Source organism: Epinephelus fuscoguttatus, linkage group LG6 (genome assembly GCF_011397635.1).
Source record: "Epinephelus fuscoguttatus linkage group LG6, E.fuscoguttatus.final_Chr_v1".
NCBI lineage: Eukaryota > Metazoa > Chordata > Actinopteri > Perciformes > Serranidae > Epinephelus > Epinephelus fuscoguttatus.
Window position 1 is genome coordinate 12,083,054 of NC_064757.1, and position 20,923 is coordinate 12,103,976.

Genomic DNA, 20,923 nt, shown 5'->3' on the forward strand with positions numbered 1-20,923 from the left:
AGGGAAGGAAGAATAGCGAGGATGCGACAAAGTCCAAATGAATAAATGAGTGCTGAAATTGGCCAACATACATACATGTCGTATCTACTGTTTATCTTTTCTTCTATTCTTTGCATCATAGTACTAAATGAACACATGCACTCATCTGTAGATGAGCAGACAGATACACAGGAATAGTCTGGACATTTAGCAGCTCGATTAACATGAGGAGAGTGATCTGCTGTAATCATGCTCAGAGCATCGCGTCTGGCGATGGAGAGCCCTTTCACATCCTGTGAATACACCCCTCCCTGTACACACAATGGCGCCAATTTAAATGCAAATCCTGACATTCCCATCACTCAGCCTCGCGACGCCTGCTTTACCAAAAGCCCCGCCGCATCGGCCCAGATCTAAACGAGCCACGATCTGCACAACTGTACATCTCATCTGTGTGTTGAAGCGTGCATCTGTGAGAGAAAGTGTGCGAGACACACAGTGTGACATAATGAGAGAGAAAGTCAAAAAGACAGAGAGATGCATGAAAGAGATGGTGGTTATGTACGCAGCTCTGTGCAACGGTGTTGATGCTGAAATTGTGGACTGCCCTTTCTTTAGGAGGGCTATTCCTGCCTGCTTGCCTTGTCATGTTCAATATCCCGCAGCAATCGAGAGCTGGTTGATGGCCTCCGAGTGTGGGAGTGTGTGTTTATATCTCATGTACGCAAGGAAGCATTTAGTAACCGCCAGCACGTGCACACAAACTCACAAATTTCCCTCTTTTTCCGTGCAGTCTGTCATGCAGTACAGAGTTGTCGCCAAACCTCAGAGCTGCAGCCATCCTCCAAATGATGTGCTGTAATCAGGCTTGATTGGCCCCTCCTTCCAAATTGTGGTTACAGGCTGACTATGGAGGTTTGTGGCTCTCCGACATGTTCCACAAAGCTGGAAAAGCTACTTTTAAAAGGCGAATATACAGTAATGATACATGAGATCGACTCCAGTTAAAGTTTGCTGCTTTCAGTTCTATGTTTTGTCTGTATTGTCTTGAGGAACACCTGTTTGAAAAGACATCCAGAGTCACAGCTGTTCTTGACATGTGTCCATGGCACCCAGAGCTTGTCCGTCAAAGTTTGGCATGGAGCAACGTGGCTCTTTGAACTTGGAGCGTTTGGACGCAGGGCCGTATTCAGCTGCGGCGGTGCCTTACTTCATCTCTATTAATCCTCTTTCCATCCATCTGAATAGGGGATTTAGTATCTCGTTACACCGCTTGGGCAGGAGTTTCTTTCCCAGTTCATTTTGTATCGATTTCCCAGGCAGTAAAATGCACAAAGTCGTGCCATAAAAGCCAATATGTTACTGCAAGGTTTGTATAAAAGAAAAATCAACAGAGGAATACACCAGAGCCGAGGCGAGATAGCATACAGAGCCCCCCTCCCCCTTTCTTCCCCAGCATGCCTGGGAAGAACTGTAAAAACACATAATTAACATAAAACTCATTAAAATTAGAGCTCGGTCTGGAATTCCCTGCCAACCGCCGGCGTTGGCCACCATTTTGTTGCACCACCAACCACCATACATCAAAGATGGTGAGAGGAGACCAGCTGGATTATGTAACGAGGATAAACAAGTCTCAAGCTGTGGGGTGGGTGGGGGGATGATAAAGGCTGTGCATAAGTACACAACCCTAATTAAATTCCTCTCCCCATGTCATAACTTTTCCCACCAAACATTCTACCATCATTTTAGACAACTCAGTGGTATGTGTTCAAAAAGAATTTCTGTGGAACAAGTTTCAAAAATATTCCTCGCAACTCTTCTGCCAGTGTAAATGTGACTCCCCCGACTCCATCCTGAGAGTTGGCCCAACAAGTGAAAAATCATTACTTTGATTAAAGAGCCTTAAGTAAAATAAGTAACCAGCACTGTTTCAAGTAGGACGAAATGATCTGTCATTGGAATTGAATGGTTATATTTCCGCCCATGTTCCGATAGAATTTGTGTCTTTGGAGTAAAGAACCTTAGAGAACAAAGTGTAGATCGTAGACTCTGAGAGGCTTGAGATTTATTGACAGGAACCCTCAAAAAGCAACTCTCCTCTTCCTTCCCCAGAGGACAACACTTATTTCTGTCACTGTAAATGAGTCGAGCTCAATGTAATTCTCCAGCCCGAACAGTAGTAATGCTAATGAGGCTAATGCTAGCAGAGAAGTCCCAGTGAGATGGCTATTAACATTTTTGCAACTGCATGCTTGTGTTCGGCACTGTGAGTACAGGGAGCCCCGGGGGCATCATAGGGGCTCATAGTCCTCCCTGGGGGGACAGCACAGCTCTTTTCTCTATTCCCTGGAGGAGAAGACATCAAATCTCTTCTCTACTCTGTATGGTGGCTTCCTAAAAAAAAAAAAAAAAACTTCACAAGACTTTCCTTCAAAGCTTTTTCTTTGGTGTTGCCTTTGTCTCTGTTTCTTTGTGAACTGCCTGGTTTTTCTTTGTGCAATCTTTTCCTGTCTCTCAATCACTCTCTCTAAGACTTTATGTTTGTTGATGTCTGACATGTTTGCTGCTACCACCTGACAGGAGGAATAATAAGTGGAACGTTGCTTACCGTATCACTCTTATTGCAGGGAATTGCCACCACAGTCCCTCTGACAAACCCGTTAATAACAGATCCAAACCACAGATCACCATGTCTCCCCTCCACTATCTGTCCTGCACTCCTTCCTTTTTCCCCTCCATTGCCCACATCTTCTCACCTCTCACTCACTCTGTCCTCTGCTTTCCCTTTCTCCCCTCATTAGTCAGTGGCTCTCACCTCAGCTGGCCTTTTTTCAAAGTCTTTCCCCTGGCTGCCTAATTCTTCTCTTAGACAAATCTGTCTGAGTCACCCTCCATTTACCTCGTCCGTCTCCCTTGTCCTCACCGTCCTCTCTTCTTTCGTCTTCCAGAGGGTACCCAGATGAAGCCATTGAGGCAGAGCTGATCGATGAGCGCCACCCCTATATCCATGGCATGTATTCAGCGCCACTGGCCCAGCCGGAGAGGGGGAGCATGGCCAGTCTGGATCGCATGGGTGGCCGGCGCTCACCATCCATTGACAGCATCCGCAAGGACCCACGCTGGCGTGACCCAGACCTCCCCGAGGTCATCGCCATGCTGGGCCACCCCATTGACCCAGTCAAGTCCAACGCAGCTGCCTACCTGCAGCACCTGTGCTATGAAAACGACAAGATCAAGAAGGATGTGCGTCAGCTGAAGGGGATTCCTGTTCTGGTGGGGCTTCTGGACCATCCCAAATCTGAAGTCCACCGCAAGGCTTGTGGTGCCCTGCGTAACATCTCCTACGGCAAGGACAATGACAACAAGGTGGCCATCAAGAACTGCGATGGTATCCCAGCTCTTGTCCGCCTGCTGAGGAAGACAAATGACATGGAAGTTCGAGAACTCATCACCGGTAAGAAAAAACATTTCCATTATAAACACTTGAAATAATGAGATGAGGTTCAACCGAAGTGACACAAGAAGTAGTAACATTGTCTTTATGAATCCAATAAACAATCCAAGCAGATGTCGGTTAACTTCTCGTTGAGTCACTTTACTCTTAGTCACAACCTGGAAGAGCATTTTCTGAATGTAGCAGTAACAAACTCTTTGTCGAGAGATGAAATGGTACAGTTGGTGTTTCACTGCAATGTATCCTCATACAAAAGTTCACATGACATCTTACAAAAACACACATACAACAATTGGTATGATATCTAACAAATTAGTGCCCCGTTTATGGCGTGGTCATGTTATGTACTTAATGTGAAGTTATGTATGAAACGCAAAGTTAATGAGGTTAGATTAATTAGATTTAGGAAAAGAAAGAAGGCTGGGCATTGTCATGTTACATACTTAAGATAAGGTTAATGTATTTAATGAAAGTTACATAGGTTAGGTCTGAGAAAGTACAAATGGTGATGACGTACCGTGAAATAACTCACTTAGTTTTACGTAGGAGGAAAGTCCTGTGTTTGTTTGACTCATCCACCACCCCAACCTGCCCCCTTACACAAAGTTTCCTTCTATTTACCATTTCTTTTTTTTCCCTCTCCTGTAAGCGTGCATTACTTTTCATAGTTATTCGTCGTTTATCGTCTTGGGCTTGTGTTGTGACAGTGTGATCATATCATAAAAATCGTTTTACACATATGAGAGGTTGATGTGTCATATTTATGTGTGTAATTATGCCTGCATTTTCCATGTTCTATGTCAGAAAAATGTTCTACTTTTATTTCATTTGCCTCAATTACATCAGCCAGTTCTACTACAAAGCTTGCAGTCAGAGCATTTTATGAAACCTCACATACATCCTTTTTTTTCTTCAAACTACTTAAAAAAAGATCTGTCACATGGATGAAATTATTTGAAATAAGTGCTTTGGATATGTCTGATTGCATTCCTCAAGTCAGACATCATTTTCAATTGCTCTGCAATAGGTAAGATTCTTATATTATGCAAAAACCACCTGCCTAGCACTGTTGCAGCCAAGCCTTTTGGCTGTCTCCTTCACTAACTGTAGGATTCCTCCTTCTGTCTGCCTAATTAGTCTCAACTCTCTTTCACGTACAGTAAGTATAAAAGTGCTGCTTTGAAGCCTTTTAAGCTGATATGATAGTACCTTAGTATGCCAGTCCTTTCCAATCACTCGCTGCATACCTCCCATCACTTAAATATTCCATCCAGGAATATACAGAGTTGGCTGCCATAATCCCATACTCTGCATAGTAATACAGGGCTGAGTCATACTATATTAAGAAGCTGAGGTTTTTTTTGGTGTTTTTCACACATCACTGTTCTTTGCAGCAGTATTCTCAGTGCACTGTTTTCTCATCTCAGACCCCTTACATTATTTGATACGTTTGTGCCCCAGGCATCCATATGGAAAGATACAGTACTTGGTGAATTAGCACTAAATTGCGTAACTCCCCATATACTAGTGAGGGAGATAACTAATTACAGTATTCAAAACTGTAATTAGTCATTCTTTTAATTCTAGTCAAGACACATTTTTAAGTAAGTTGTCTTGGAGATGGCTCTTCTTACCATTTGTAAAAAAGTGAAATTTTAATTAGCTAATTGGTCAGTCATGGAGCCATTTTTCTTTACTGAAGGGTCACAAGGGTCAAAGTTACAGTCAAATTTTGGGACAAACATCGTGATATTTGATTATTTTAGTTATATTACACTGTACTGACAGCAGGAAGAGAAAGTGGAAAGAATCTCTACAGAGAAGCAGATGGCACATGAACATTGATTCTAGAAGAAAATGCTATTAGCAGCATTGTGTAATGAAATATGTCTTAATTCCTTTAAGAGGAGCTATTGATTCAAACCGTGTGATCGGGTTTCTTCTCCTTGACCTGGTAAATGTCAGCTGGGGAATACAGTGGTGTGTGTGTGTGTGTGTGTGTGTGTGTGTGTGTGTGTGTGTGTGTGTGTGTGTGTGTGTGTGTGTGTGTGTGTGTGTGTGTGGGTGGGTGGGTGACTGTGTGTATGTGTCTTTCCCAGTGCACACAGCTAATCCCCAACATGATTGGTTTGACCTGACACACTTTGGCTGGTATGCACGCATTGGCATCTGAGAAGGGGCTTTTGTTTTCAATGCACAAGTGCGGAAAATGAGAACCACTTGACCTTTGTGAAGTAGCCGCCAAGTGTAAAATACTATATGTGTAGCACGCTAAGACATGAAAGGGGTTACTTTTTAGTTACTTTTACAGTCTAGAAAAGTTTTCAAGCTGGCTTTTGGCAGCTGTCTGTGGTTTTAAGTTGAATGTGATGTTTGAAGATCTGCAAGGCCGTGGCCCTAAAGAGGGAATATCAGTATTGACGGCTTCAATCCAGAGGTATTGACAGTGATACCAGTCCTTTAAAAAACATGCTTGTTGAACTGTAGTGTGCATGCATATGTAAGTGTGTGTGTGTGTGTGTGTGTGTAGGTTTCCTTTGCTGTGACAGAGATGTCGTGGTGAGCGATGACTGTGCCGCAGCAGAAATGATTGCCTTTACAGCACCGTGTTGCTCCCCATCGTAGCTAAAAATAACCCTGCACCACAAGACAAGGAGGACAGAATGGAGGGAGGCTTTTTTATTTTTTCTCTTTTTTCCCCCTCTCACTCATTATCCACCCTCACTCGCTCAGTCTAATTTTTTCTCTCCTTCATTCATTATCTACTCTGTTTTTCTCCCTCTCCATCCTCTCCCTCTCTCTTTCTTTCTCTGTCTCTCTGTCTCTCCAGCTTTAGGTTTCCATTGCCAGTGCTCTGGCCCCAGTGAAAACAGGCCAGTCACAATGCAAGCTCAGCTTACAGCCTCAGGCCATGTGGCTGGAATTGGCCGTGTTTTTCTACAATTAAATATGGGTTTTAAATATAGGCCCCTTTTCTTAGTCCATGTGTTTTAAGAGTTTGCCGTTGGAGTTTGTGCTGTCCCTGTAAAACCACAGAGAGCTCTGTTTTCTGTGGGGGGAGGCGGGTGACGTGGAAGGAACCAAAATGGTTTTTATTTTCCAACACACAAGACAGACAGACCAGTCGTTCATATTTTTAGAGCTTTGTACCGTTCGGAGTAATTCTATTTTCCCTCCCGGTAGGCTCTGGGCTGTTTGTGCCCTCCAGCAATTCCCTCTCTGGAAATGTAGATTATTAAGCGGATTTGTCTCCTGTTTTTTCCTGCAGGAGACGTCTGAGTCTTGTGGATTGACACTCAGGCAGGTGCTCGCAGCTCGCCTTTGTCGTTTGGATGAAAAATGCATATAGAGCAAGTTGGCAGGCCTTTAAGCTATGAGAGAGATAATGTCTAGACATGTGTATATCTGTGCCAAGAGTTTGTGGAGTTTTTCGTCTGATTTCAAAATAATATACACAGCACTATTTACAGGATGTTTCCATCTGAAGCACCTCAACATTTTTCTGTGTGCATTTGAGTTTTAACTCCTCAGAGAATGAAATGGTGGGGTTAAAGCAACCAGTAAACAATAGTTTTCAACAATTTTTTCAGTGTTTTTAAAGGTTTCCATCTACTGAAAATCCTCTTAAAGATTTTGACTACTTGGGGGCAGAAAAACGAGCTGTAAACACAGCATTGTCATTATTACCAGATAAAGTTGCAATCACAAATGTATTGCCTATTTACACAAGCAGCGGATACCGGACAGAACAACATTAGCATTCATTCTGAGTCCCCTTGTCACTCTGTTTTTGTACTTGAAACATTTTTCACCTCTTTAGCTGCGATATGCTCCACTACATTCACCAGCTAGTGTCTAACTTTGTCTGTTTGGTGCAGAGCAGGTAGTGTACAGTGGCTTTATCAGAGCTCGTCTATAAATAGCTACCTGCTGCAGCTGGTAACAGGCTGGTTGAGAGCAGTGAGAATGAATGAGTCAATAAATAGATGAATGAAACCAGGGGATCGGCAGCCTTTGTAATTATAATCATTTGGGAGATGAGTATCGTATTTAGTTTGAATGTAAGAATGTAATGTAGGCAAAATAAATGATAGAAAAGGATATTTGCCATAGTATTATTTAAGCCGCCAATGAGTTTTTATTACAATCAGATAAACCAAAATGTCCTTCTTTTGTATATTGTTTACTTTAGCTATGTTTAGTCTTGTTTTGTTATTATTGTATGCTGTGTTTGTGCACCACACAATGTGGTCATGGTCTTGAGCCACAAAAAAAAAAAAGAGGCAAACCAAAACAGTAAAGTTGTGAGCCTTAGACCAAAACAGTGAGCTTAAAGACAACACATGCATGGTGAACAACTGTTGGATGATAATTCTCTATGGGTTGTTACAAAGAGAAACCCCTTTAACATTACAGAGTAATTTTCCACCCTGTTAATATGAAGATATTCATTAGTGCAGCTTTAAAAAGAATGTGCAACATTAGACACTGAAAGCTGTGGTACTGTAGCAGTTGTGTACTGGAGCTTTGATTTTGACCCATAGACCAGATGTTTTTTCTAGCGAGAGTTTAACTTGTTCTCGATTGATTTGGTATTGGTGAAATTACCCCTGTAGTACCAGACAACAGACCTTTTCCACAGAAGCAGGTGTTATAAATGACATTAATTAGTAATTGCTGCATTCTAGTTAGGTGTCCCAGTTCCTGTTCTCTGATATTTTACATGTGGGCTCACTTGAGTAGCTTACCAAGACACTTAATGGGACTTTCCCATCATTAGCGTTATTAATTACACCCTTGGTTTTTCTGCTATGGCGAGTTTAGATGTCTGCTGTGATAAAGGTCTCCCAGCAAGTGTCAAGGTAGAAGTGAAAATGGATTTGATCAAACTGGACAGATAAACCAGACACATAGTTCGTCACATTTTATTATGTGACCCAGAATTACTCCAAAACAGGGGCAGCAAACAGGCATCCACCTTTAAATCACTGCTCAACTGTTGGACGGTGAAGGACACTGAAGGGCAGCGATTACTGCACTGTACTGTTTTTAGATTTAATGAGGAGAATACTGGTGTCTGAAGAATACAGATCAAGTTGAATTAAGATTCCTACCTCTTTTATATTCTCACTGCTGTGATCTAACATATGCATGCGATGCTGCATTAGAAATGATTCAAAGTGTTACAACAGATAACTTAGGTTGCACTGATCAAAAAGTCTCTAATAAGTATGTGTTAAGCAAACTGCATGGTATCCATCATGCTCTGGTGCCAGACACAAACTGGACCTTATCTGATTTTTAACAGCAGGACAGTTTGGGGTCAGTATACACAGCACATACGCATAGATGTGAATAGTGCAGACATTTCTGAGAAAGGATACCTGAGTGCCCTCACCGTGATCCATGAGACAACCTGCTAAGTTCATTGCTGTCATATATGTGAGTGTTTGTGCTAGTGTGTTTGTGCATATTGGACAGTTCACCTGGCGCTTCCTACCTCATTTCATTAACTGCTTCCTGGAGATCGACCTGAGCGCCGTGCCTGATGGTCCCTCCCAAACACACACATAAATCTTCCATTTCTCTTATTTTAGTGGACTTTTACTATAGCAGACAACAGAGTGAGTCCACTTACCGAGGCCTCCTCTTCCTCCTCCTTAAGCACCAGGAGTGTGATGGATGGCATAAGGGGTGAGGTGGAGAAGGACAGGAGGGAAGTGGAGGAGGAGGAGAACAGTAATGGGCAGAACTAAATTAATAGCCCTGCTAGAAGAGCAACATGCCTGCCAGTAGTGCCTGGAAAATTTAATTAGCTTTAGCCTCAGCTCCAGTCCCCATCCCAGTCCTGGTCCCAGTCCCTCCAGCCCTCACACCCAGGTAACAGAGAGAGGAAAGAAAAGAAATAAGCAGAGGTAGGAGGTATAATTTGGTTAATACTTAGCTCACAGCTCCCCCCCCATCCCCCATCTTTTCATTTAGGTTTTGATCCAAGCTTTGTTGAGTTATGTCAAATCCCAGGTTTATTGGAAAACCCAAGCATAGTGAAAGATTGCATGCTCATTCATGCATTCACGTGCAGTGGTGACCACTTTATTTCAAAATTGTCCGCTTATATTAACAATAGTGTGATGAAATAAAACAATTGAATAGACCTTTTAAAACACGCAAATAGACCTGGACTCAGGGTCTGGCATGCAGACAAAGGATCAGAGTCTAATAAATTATGCGATAGATTTCAGTATTTTTAACTGAAGGCTCCAGCATATTTCTCACTGTAGAGAGTTCCCTTGGCTTGACTGTAATGTTTTGTCCTTTTCCTTGACAAACTGAAAGTGATGGGAGCATACCGATTTTGAAAAAGTTGCGGTCTGACTCCCCAGCCATCTCCGCCATCGAGTTACGGCAACAGGATCCTTTGGGGGACATTTTTTTGGGTGGAACACTGGCAAAAGTGGTACGGTGTGGATAAATGAAAAAAAAGGAGGCAATAAAACATTTCAGGTGGTAACTTGTTACTTGACAAATGTAGTAGTATTACCTGAATAATATTGGTACTGTTTTAGATTACTTTGTTACTGCTAAAAGTAATATATTACTCTAACATAGTTTGAAGTGTTTCATTTTTGGGGTATATTACCCCAGGGGTGATATATTACCCCAGTAATATGTTAACCTGCAACAGTGTTTACAGGAATACATCGCAATATATTTTACAACTTGTTTTGCACATTCATTTTATTAAATACTGCTTTTCAATGGTTTCCTTCATGACCAACCCAAACAGACTGTTTACCCCTTTAGAACTTTTCTCAGCAGATAAACAACATTAATAAACCAGAAAGGAATAACATTTTTCAGATCTTGAAAGCAGTTTGACTCATGGAAGGTCACGGTGAAGTCTTGGAATTTTATACTATGGCCCTGCTGGGAATCCTGACTTTATTAGATAAGAACCTTGGAAGAAAAGTGACAGTGTAAGTGAGATCATAATTCAGTATTTTAACGTGTGGCTCCTTTTCCCATTGGACAGTAATATCTTGGATGTATGAAGATGTAATCACCAAAGCTACCATGAATTGAAGATGGACATAAAACACTTTCAGATATCAAAGCTTAATACTCTTTTCATCCTGCTAGAAAGCACATTCAGCTGAATGGCAGGAAGCCTGGGCAGCATTATTATGTGAAGAAGAGGGGTGTTTGTTTGATAGTTTGGGTTGATGATAGAGATATGAATGGGAACAAAGTTGAAGTTGTGAACAGATATGAATCCACAGGGACAGTGGATGCATCTAGTGTGGGACAATACTCTTGATCTTTTCAGAGTTACATGACTTAATGATGTTGTAGTTTACACTACTTGATACTGGAAAAGTAATCAAATTACTATCACAGGTTACTATTTATCTGTTACTCTCCAACACTGTATGTATTTAAATGTTATATATTTGTTATAATCATCCTCAGAATATGATTGCATGTTTAAACGAGACACATAGTAACCTGGTTATTCAAATCCCTGTATACTTAATTCTAATATTATTCAGGCTTCTGATCCTTCTCCACATCCCACACAGTTTGTCATGTCTGAAATCACCTAGGCACAGATATTACCAGAATCAGACTTTTAATTCCTCACCACATTTTTCACAAAACCATTGTTATTTATAAATCGACTCTTGTTCAACTTTTTACCAGCCACAACAAAGCCACAACAGCTGCCTGCCATTGTTTTTACCTTGTGTGTAGGTGTCATGTTGTGTCAAAATGTGGCAGGTTATTAGCAGGAACTACCACAGAAACCATTTTGAGAATTTTTAGGTGTTTGTCTACACCTCTGGCTAACAAACCTTGACAGGTGTGTAGATGAAAACAAAATGAAGGCAGAGTTCTAAAATGGTTGTGGTTCAAGCAAGGGCGCCAGAAATAGGTGGATAGAAAGTAGGGAAGTGGGCATTGCACTTTACCCCGCACTTTATGCCCCTGGCTGTCATTCACTTTAAGTCGTGAATTGCTCCATCGCAGCTGGAGTGATCCCATCACAAAACAGTTTCTAGTTCTATCTGATCCTGCTTACATTAGGACCTGCATCACATCTATCCTTTGATGGTGTCCGATAATGTATTGTATAGTGTCTTACAGAATTTAGATTTATATCCATAGACAGTGTGTTACTGTGGCTCCATTGTGTCAGAGAGGTTCGGACAGAATCCAGGCATTCTCTCTTCAACCCCAATCTGAACAAATGACAGCAGCAGTGTAGAAGTGTGGTTCATCTGCAAAAATGTTACAGAAATAGATGCAAAATGAAAATTACTCAGTCCCAAGCAGCTCTTCTTCCCTTTCACTGAGGATCGCTGCTCATCATTCATTGAAACTGTTGGCTGGTTTATCTGTTTGTGATAGTTTATGTGCAGTTTTATTGTTTAGAGGCACCAACTTGACAGCTGATATTCCAATCTGTCAGGACAGTAAACAACACTAAAAGCAGATGTCGATGTAATTTAACAACTTCAAACACAGTCCAGATAGTGTCATAGAACGTCCAGGTGTTAAAAGAGATTTAACATCATAATTGCATGGTGTCTGCCTCAGCTGCATGAGACAGCGGGACATCCCCAACACGCCCACCTCTGACAAGCCGACAGAGGACAGCAAATAGACTAAACCTGATATAGAGTCACTGGCCTGAAACAGTGGCAGGACGCAGGATGGAGATTGTCGCTTCCACAGCACTCTGTCATCTTAAATAACATTGTGTCTGTGGGCTGTATGCCTGTCGTACTTGATGGATCACAGCCACCGCAAAGACATGCCTTTTCCTCCCCTCTGGCATATGTGATCAGTGTAGAGCTGACTGATTCCACAGGCATGAGCAGTGTGTCATTGGGAATACTGGAGGTGATGGAGAACAGCCGGGGGAGGGTGGAGAAAGTTTGCATCAGTGGATGGTACTTTTTGCATCAAGGCTCAGGTATCCTTCTTTACTTTGAAACACCATGGTGCATATGATCTTATTTGTTTTCACAAATTGCTTTTTTGCTTGTGCACAAGACAAGTCAAAGATAGATGCTGGTATAATTGACTTTTAATATACAGAAATAGATTTCCAACCATGTTGGATATGGGCTGTAGGACTTTATGATGATGTAGAAACAACACTCAACACACACAGCGTAAATTACAGGCATCATGCACCATTAATCTCATAGCAGGGAGTACACAAAAGGCTTTTACATCAGGCTGTGATGTTTAACTATATCATACAAATGAATGATAAGGCTTTATATTTCATGGATTATTAGTGCACTGCCTTTTTCTTTCTTCACAGTAGAACATTTGTGGCACATTGCAGAGTTCATAAATTAGTTCTTTCGGTAATAAATATTTCTCGTACAGTGTATAACAAAGACACTTCAGTCACAAGTTGCTTGTCTTTCCTAAGCTCTCATTGCTCCTCATGTGGTGACTGCATGTTGAATGTTGCTTGTCAAAACTAAAACTGATGCTAATGACACAACAATAGAAGTAATCAAACTGTCAGCCTTGCAGGCACGCACGCATGTTAGCTAGCTGTCATCATACCAGAGTACACACACCACAAGAGCACATTTGTTTTTAACGTGATTCATGCCTGGATGCTGAAACTTCTTTTCATATGCTCTCATGCATGTAGTTGAAATAAATGGCAAAATTGACCCTGTAAAAAGGAGAGTGGAGGAAATATGCTCTAGGGAAGGAGTGGGTGTTTTCCTAAAAACAATACCACAGAGCAGATTACATTATATGGATATAAAAGACCAAACAACAGAGTAAGATTGCAAAAATACATCTTTTTCCCATCTGTTTTTAATACAGCTTCCTTGCTGTTTTGGATCTAAATATCACATCTTGTAAACTTTTTTCTCATTTGGATTTCATTGTGTTGGGTCAGGACACCCTAAATACTTGGTATTTCGCCTTACATCACACAGAGTTTTGTGTGCCTGGTGTGCATTCTTGTCTTCTGGCATTGGGTTTTCTCCTCCCTTTTTGGATATGCTAGCAAAACCATAACCTAAAAAGTTGTTTATTAACCTAATCTTTGCTTTAACCCCAAAATTAAACCAACAGAGACCTCATGCCTAACCGTAACGTCATTTTTTTTAATCATGTATTTACAAAGATACACTTAGATTCTAGACTTTCCTGCAGATTTTCAAATGACTTTTTCCTGACTTCTGACCAGTTCTCTCATTAACCATCTTAAGTTTATACTGAAAAATATGTACAACTAAATGCTGCTAAAATATGCTGACATTTAGATGGACTAAATTAAGACCAGCATTATTCAGTCTAATTTACCTAATTTTCCAAGCGTTAGAAATAAAACCAGCCCATATCTTGCCACTTTGTCTTCTCATTTTCATCAAACCAAAGTATTTAGGATTTTTTTCTGCCTTCTAACAAAGGCACATGCAGGTTATCTTATAAAGTGGAAAACTGAATGTGCACAGGCTGAGATGGTCACGGAGTGCTGCTACATCCTGCAAAACCAGGCCCTATGGGTGAAATATGAAGTTTTAAGGAGTCCCATGTTGGGTCATTCATTCATCGACTTGCAAGTCTCAATACTGTTGTGTTGGCTCTTTCACTTTCACATGCAGGTTTGTTTAAATGCATGTGCAACATACAAAGTTAATGATGTCTTTGACTGCTACAAGAAGTAACTTGAGAAAATGAGTCAAGCACATGTGAACCATTGTCACTGTGAAATTATCTGTGAGTTACATGTGCAGTATGTCTCAGCTAACAAGTGAAAACTCTGATTAAGGTAGCAGTACTGTACATATAAACAAATTATGAAGTGGACCTTTGAATTTATGCAAAAAAGCTGCGGACAACTACTGTATGTGTGTGATGTCTCGAGCAATGCTTACAGTGTGCATTTTATTATTTTGTAACCAAAAGCACTTAAATGTGCAATCAGTGGAGGCAGGAAATCAAGGGCCACTTGAGGGGAGAGCCATCTATAGTCTGAACTACAATATGATGCCAACACTGACATAACACCTACACACAACACACACACACCTGGTTTGAATCATTGGCAGGTGTGGGTAGATAACAATATGCAATAAAGGCAGAAAACAAACTTAAATAAGGCTGGTGTAATTACTTCAATCAGAGCTTCTGTTATGCTGATGGAAGAACATCCATATGTTTAAATAACATCTCAGCTTGTTTTGGTCCAAGTTTAATGCACCATGAAAGAGCTGCGGAAAAAAATCAATCTTGAATTTGTAGTGCTATGAAATTAACAGTAAAGGCATGAAGCACAAAATTAAACCAGCCTTCATTCAACAGTGTAATTACCTGAACATTGGTTGTTAAAGGCTTTGGGGACATTTGCCCTGAAATTCGTCTCTCAGGCAATGTTTACCTCAGGACAAGCTCTGTGAGTCACGTGGATAGTTTGAGATAGATTGCGATGTTATTCATGGTCATACAAGGTCTACAGGGATCTATAAGGAGTGAAATTATTTTAAATTATAGCATCAGATCATCCACACCGTCCAAAATTTTAAACATTTCCACAGCACTGAACACAGCCAGTCCCATAAATACGATCTGTTAAGCACACAGGATTATATAAAGTTAGCTTGTGGCTTTAGTGTGTGTTCAATATCCTGCATCACACTTAGGATTTGTGTGTGAAAGTGGCCACAAGAAGAGCCACACCTCAGCTTACACATCTAATAGCTTCCCAGTAAGATACTGGTAGCCTGGTAGTCTCTGACGCACAGGAACCCAGTCTAGTCATCAGCTGTAACCACAGAGACAGTGGAAGTGTTTTTTTTTTTTTTTCTTTTTTCTTTTTTTTTTTTTTTTTTGTTGCCTGGTTATATAATATGGTTACTATAGAGATGTGACTGAAAGGGGTTTAAGTGGCAAAGGTCATCAGCTGCATTTAAACTTATAATATCACAAGAACACAGTATGAGGATTAGTGTAATGAGGTTTTTTTTTTTCTTTTCCTTTTTTAATGTCTTGGTGAAGGAAACCAGTTTTCTCCATGCACAACCACACCAGAAGGCTTGGATTTATTTTTAGCCCTGGCCCGTCCGCCGAGACTTTTTTTTTCGTCTTGTGTGCAGAGAGCATGACTTAACGGAGGAAATATTGACCATCTGGAAAATGTACAGAAACTGTTTTAAAGAACAGGGCGAGGAAGTATGACAGTTTCACTGCTCCGCTAATGGTCTGTTATTGTGGGACAAGAGGGAATCACAGACTGGAGGAGTCTGTGCGTGCATGTGCGCAAGTGGATCGGTGCATTTATATATGCAAAGTGCATGTGTCCTTAAGCTCTTCTGCGTGTGTGTGTTTGTTTAATCTCAGTGCTGTAGCTCCCGGTTGTTGTTCTTTGGACCAGGGGTTTTCAAACTGTGAGGCATGCCTCTCCAGTGAGGCGCGGGAGAGTTGAAGGGGGTGTGGAGGGACTGAAGCTAGGCAGAGATACTGTGTGAGGTGAAAGGGACAGGAGCATAAACACAGCAGAAAATTGGTTACTGTGGTTTGCCTTGCTGATTTGGCCTGTCACAGGCAGCACGAGAGGCTGTGATACACAGCTCATGGAGCCAGTTAAGCTGCTTGGAATGACTCAAATCTAAACACACAGACTTTGCACAATTAATTTTAGATTCAGGAGGACTTTCACCCTCCGAGGATGAACAAATAAACATCCATAAGTCTCCTCATAAAGCATAGAAAAATCACACTACTTCTATCGCCAAAATTTAACAGATAAAAATCAGAAACCCAGTGATCGTTTTCTGTACATCCATGGGTGCCTTGCACACAGGAGCTGTTAAAAGCTAATATGCCGTGCTCTTAATGTTTCCAATCATGTCAGATTTTGTAAACCTCTACTTTAACCAACAGATCTTCAGATCACAGTGCCAGCTGAAACAGAAAAGAAAGTTAAAATAGAAAAGAAAGAGGGTGACAAGTGATGAGAGAGACAAAGGCAGAGAGAGAGAGACTTGGGGGATGGGTTAATAAAAACAGAAACTCAAACACGGACTTCAACTTTTTTTTTTTTCCCTCTTGGTGTAACATTTTTGTTCTCCTCAAGCCAGACTGTGCCTCGCTCCAGAGCTCCCATGTGTCTGAGTGAAAACTCATCTGACGCTGATGCTTTAACACAGTATATATTTTTGTGGGGTTTGCCGCCCGGCTATGCTGCCAAAAATGTCCTCCTCGCTGCTTTGTCTGCCCGCCTCTTTTTTTGTGAAACCTCAGGATGCACATACCCAGCTCAATTTCGTTTACCTCTTTTGCAGAAGTAAAAAATACGCTCCCTGTTACAGAGGTGTTCAGGTAAATAGAAAATGCTCTTTCTGCTGCTTGGATTGTTTGGATGAGAAAATAGAGGAGGTGATGAGTACACAACAGCTGTGTGCTGTTTGCTGAAGTACTTAATTTTTATTGAATAATACAGCATATGCACATATTAAGGTCTATGTGTTATAGTATGCCATTAGTGATGCTGTATTAGTTGAGAAATAACATGAGGTAACCTCACTGTTCCCATAGCAGTACTATGAGAATATTCTAGAAATATCCCAGTGATATATATGTCTTCTGTAAACTCAGTATTGATTACAACACAGCTAAGCCCTCATGGGAGAATAATAAAACTATTATAGTGTTTTTATATAGTGCAATATGGCCAGTTGATATCATGTTTTATTTATTTCAAATGTGGTGTACTGCCAATCTAAATGTGGTTTTGATTGCAGTCTGAGAGTCTGCACTACAATGTGTTTGGCTGCTGTACAGCTGTCGTTATATTGCATCACTTTCACTTTCTGTCGACACTTTCTCTCTCTATCTCTCCTCCTATCTATTCCTTCATCTTCATCCCTTATTATTCCTCCTCTATCTTTCTTAATTCTCCTCATAATCCTCTTTCCAAATCACCTATTTTTTCCTTCCTTATCACTCTCCTCTTAATATGTCTTTTAATTTCTCTGTTATTTTTCCTTCCTCCTCTGCTCCCTACAGGAACCCTGTGGAATCTGTCGTCCTATGAACCCCTGAAGATGGTGATCATCAACCACGGCCTGCAGACCCTGACCAACGAGGTCATTATTCCCCACTCGGGTTGGGAGCACGAGCCAAATGAGGACTCAAAGCCCCGCGACGCTGAGTGGACCACCGTCTTCAAGAACACCTCGGGCTGCCTCAGGTAAGGTTAACCTGAAAGTGATTTACACATGAATCAAGCTGATATTGATTTATTGAACTTAGTTGGCTGAATTTAGCCATGGATTGAGAAAAATACATCATACAGTTACAGTTTTGAGGTCCATTGTGTTGGATTTGAGGCATCTAGTGTTGAGAACTGAACCTTCTCTCGTGTGTCAAGGGTGTAGCAGAACTACATTGGCTGATGCTGGAACACAAAAATGTGAATGGCCTTATCTATAGCCAGTATTTGAATTGAAAATCATAAATATAACGGGAAAAATGATTCTGAAAATACTGTAGGTGAGTCAAACTTGGTTGCTGGGAGATGGACGAAGATATTTTGATACCCTACCACAGAATCAGAGCTGAGACGAACCATTAGTTAAACAATTAGCTGATCAGCAGAAGACTTACCAGCATTTATTTTTATAATCTCTTAATCATTTTAGTCTTTTTTAAAGGAAAAATACCAAACATTTGCTGGTACCAGCTTCTCAGATGTGAGGATCTTGTGTTTGTATTTGTCATCTGATATAGTGGGGTTGGGGTTTTGAACTCATGATAAGATACAATAGGAAATTTTAAGATTTTACCCTAGGCTCTGGGAAATTAAAATAGGCATTTTTCTTTCTGTTTTTTTTTCTGACATTTTACAGCCAAATTGATTAATCCCTTAATTAAAGAAGAAAATCCGTAGATTAAGCGATCCCGTGATTATAAAAGTTTCAAGTGGGAATTGCACCGAGAAAACGCAAGCAGATGTAATGTGATTTAAACAAAAAGTTCAATACAAACTTCCAAATATTAGATATGAAAATTTAGCAAACCCTGTCTTTTGGAGCTCAGGCAGATTGAAAGCTTTTGGACAAAACCAGCAAGGACACAGATATACATTCGGCAACGTTTTGGAGGCAGACGGCAGATTTATTCAAGATAAAGTACCTTTTGGTTTACAGATGTGGACACATTTTAGACATCATCCTGGATTTATAGAGGGGACCCTTAACACGCCTGCAGCCTTGAAAGTTGTTTTATTTTTTTCTATGGTACCAGTTGTAGCTGGGGACAGGTGTGATGTATATGAGACTACATATGTGCTGTAGTTGGCCCTGGGCCAGGGTCAGGTTTAACTTCTTTAGGTACTAAAAGAATTTACGATACGGCAGATGCTGTGTTCTTTCTGTCCCAGCCGTGTCTGTATGTATGTGGAGTATTTCTGTCTGCAGTAGGATTTCTGCCTGACTTAAGGAAAACATAAAACCGTTTATTACATACTCCAAACGTCCACCCTCACCACATAGAGGTACAGGGAAGTATCTTGTAAATCATTCTCTATTCATCTCTTGCCATTCTGATATAAGCTGGGCAGCTATGTAACCACTCCACTCTGAGGCCAATCAGTAGCATTAGCTGCAAACTAAACAAGCTACAATTAAATAATGACACAAATGAAGTTAGTCCCGAGCTTGTTAATGCTGAGAGAAGATAAATTGAACCCACAGTGCAAAACGTTGCCTTATGACAACAAGTCAGCTTTTTCAGATTTTTTGGATTGTGGTTCTTTTTTGTTGGTAAGAAAAACAACATGCCAACATCAGTATTAATTGGGTTCAAAAAACATTTTTCATTGTGTATATCATTAACCCCTTAGCCTAGCCTACCAACAGTCATTCCCATCACTGGGAGTTCAGACTGCTCTGCTTTGACTCTTTTCAGTGACTGCAGCCGAAACCTTGAGTTGCTTTAAGGTCAGTCATCCAAAATGGTGTTAACGTCTCCATTTTCACAGTGACATACCTCACTGTTAGAGTGGTGTGACTCACGGCCATGCTGCTGACCCTGTCTGGTCCATTTGTTTTAAGAACTGAAGGTCTGCTTTAGTCCTAGGGGGCTCTAGTCTGAGATAATAGCTTGAATGTGCCCTTTACCTAAACCCCTTACGTACACACATATTCTGCAAGGAGACAACAAACAGTTGTTACAGCCTTGATGGTCTTTGCAGTCACATTGCTCTCGGCTGATAAAACAAAGCTACAGGATGATTGTTTGGCTTGAACCTGTTTATCAGCAGGAAACTGCTGCCTCACCAGAAGGTGCTGCATCCATTTTGCCTTTGACCTGTCATCAAACAATAGCCCTTTCACACAGATAACCCCCCAATACTGCTGCAATGAAGACCCTTCATTACGCCAGCTTTGCTTTTTTAAACAGAATCAAACAATGACATACTGCAGCCAGTGTGTGATTTTTGATAGTATGCAGGCTTTCCAGAAGCAAAAGAGGCGTGATGTGTAACAGTTATGGTATCTAGTGTGATTCTGAACACACACAATGGCAGCACTTTATAAACAATAACAATGGCATAACATGGCAATAACAATCATTTACTGTCTTTGTTATGTAGGGGATGATCTTGTCCTTTGCTCGGGTAAGGAGCTCCCAGACCTCATTGTCTCCTCAATTTGTAGACTTTTTGGTTGCTATTCATTTTCTTTAAGTTAGCTGCTAACTGCTTCTAGCTGCTTTTTAAATGTTCTGTTAATGGGTAGCGTGCATTACACGTTGTCAAAATATCACACTCATCCTGTCCTGCTGCCTTATTCTTTTTAAGACAGACATTTATTTGGGTCCGCTACTACCTCCGCTGCTGGCTTAAAGGCAGAAAAACAGTGTTCACCCTTTCTAAGATCAAACCAAATGCAGAGCAGTGAAGCGGCATAATGGCACAATATTCCCACCTTGAAAAGGCAGTGTAAGAAGGTTGGGTGTAAAAGACTGTTTTCTGAAAGTTAGCTGTCCACGCTGAAACATCAAAACAAAAGTGAAACTTCTTTCTCCTGTTTAGTTTATCACAATAAAAGGAATACATTTTTCTGGGAGGTACCCCAAACATTAATATACATATAATTTACAGCAAACTACCCAATGACCGACCACACACCCAAACAGCCCTAAAACTACCCCCGACAAGTAAAACTCAATACAGCTCCAAAGAAAATGTTTGGCACAGAAGTCAAGATTGAGAGAGTTTGACCAAACATACATACAGCCAGACACAGACACACACAAGTCCACCGACTGACTGGTGCTGCTAGTCACTGCAAATCACTTTTGCCTCTGTCTGTGTCTGTTTTATGTTTAATTGAAAGCTATAGGTTCTAACCATTTTTCAAAAGGACATAATGACCTTGGCTTAAAAGTCAATAGTTGTTAACGAGAATTTCACAGTTTACGATGTGATGCAAGTGA

General features: G+C 40.9%; 1 protein-coding gene across 9 annotated transcripts in view; it reads left to right on the forward strand.

The window, feature by feature from the left end:
• Positions 1–20,923, forward strand: part of arvcfb (ARVCF delta catenin family member b) — a 322,620-nt gene that overhangs the window by 240,996 nt on the left and 60,701 nt on the right. For all 9 annotated transcript variants that reach the window (XM_049577961.1, XM_049577962.1, XM_049577967.1 and 6 more), the window contains 2 exons: positions 2,931–3,436; positions 17,489–17,672. In XM_049577961.1, the coding sequence (XP_049433918.1) occupies positions 2,931–3,436; positions 17,489–17,672 (690 nt within the window). The remainder of the gene's footprint in view (positions 1–2,930; positions 3,437–17,488; positions 17,673–20,923) is intronic.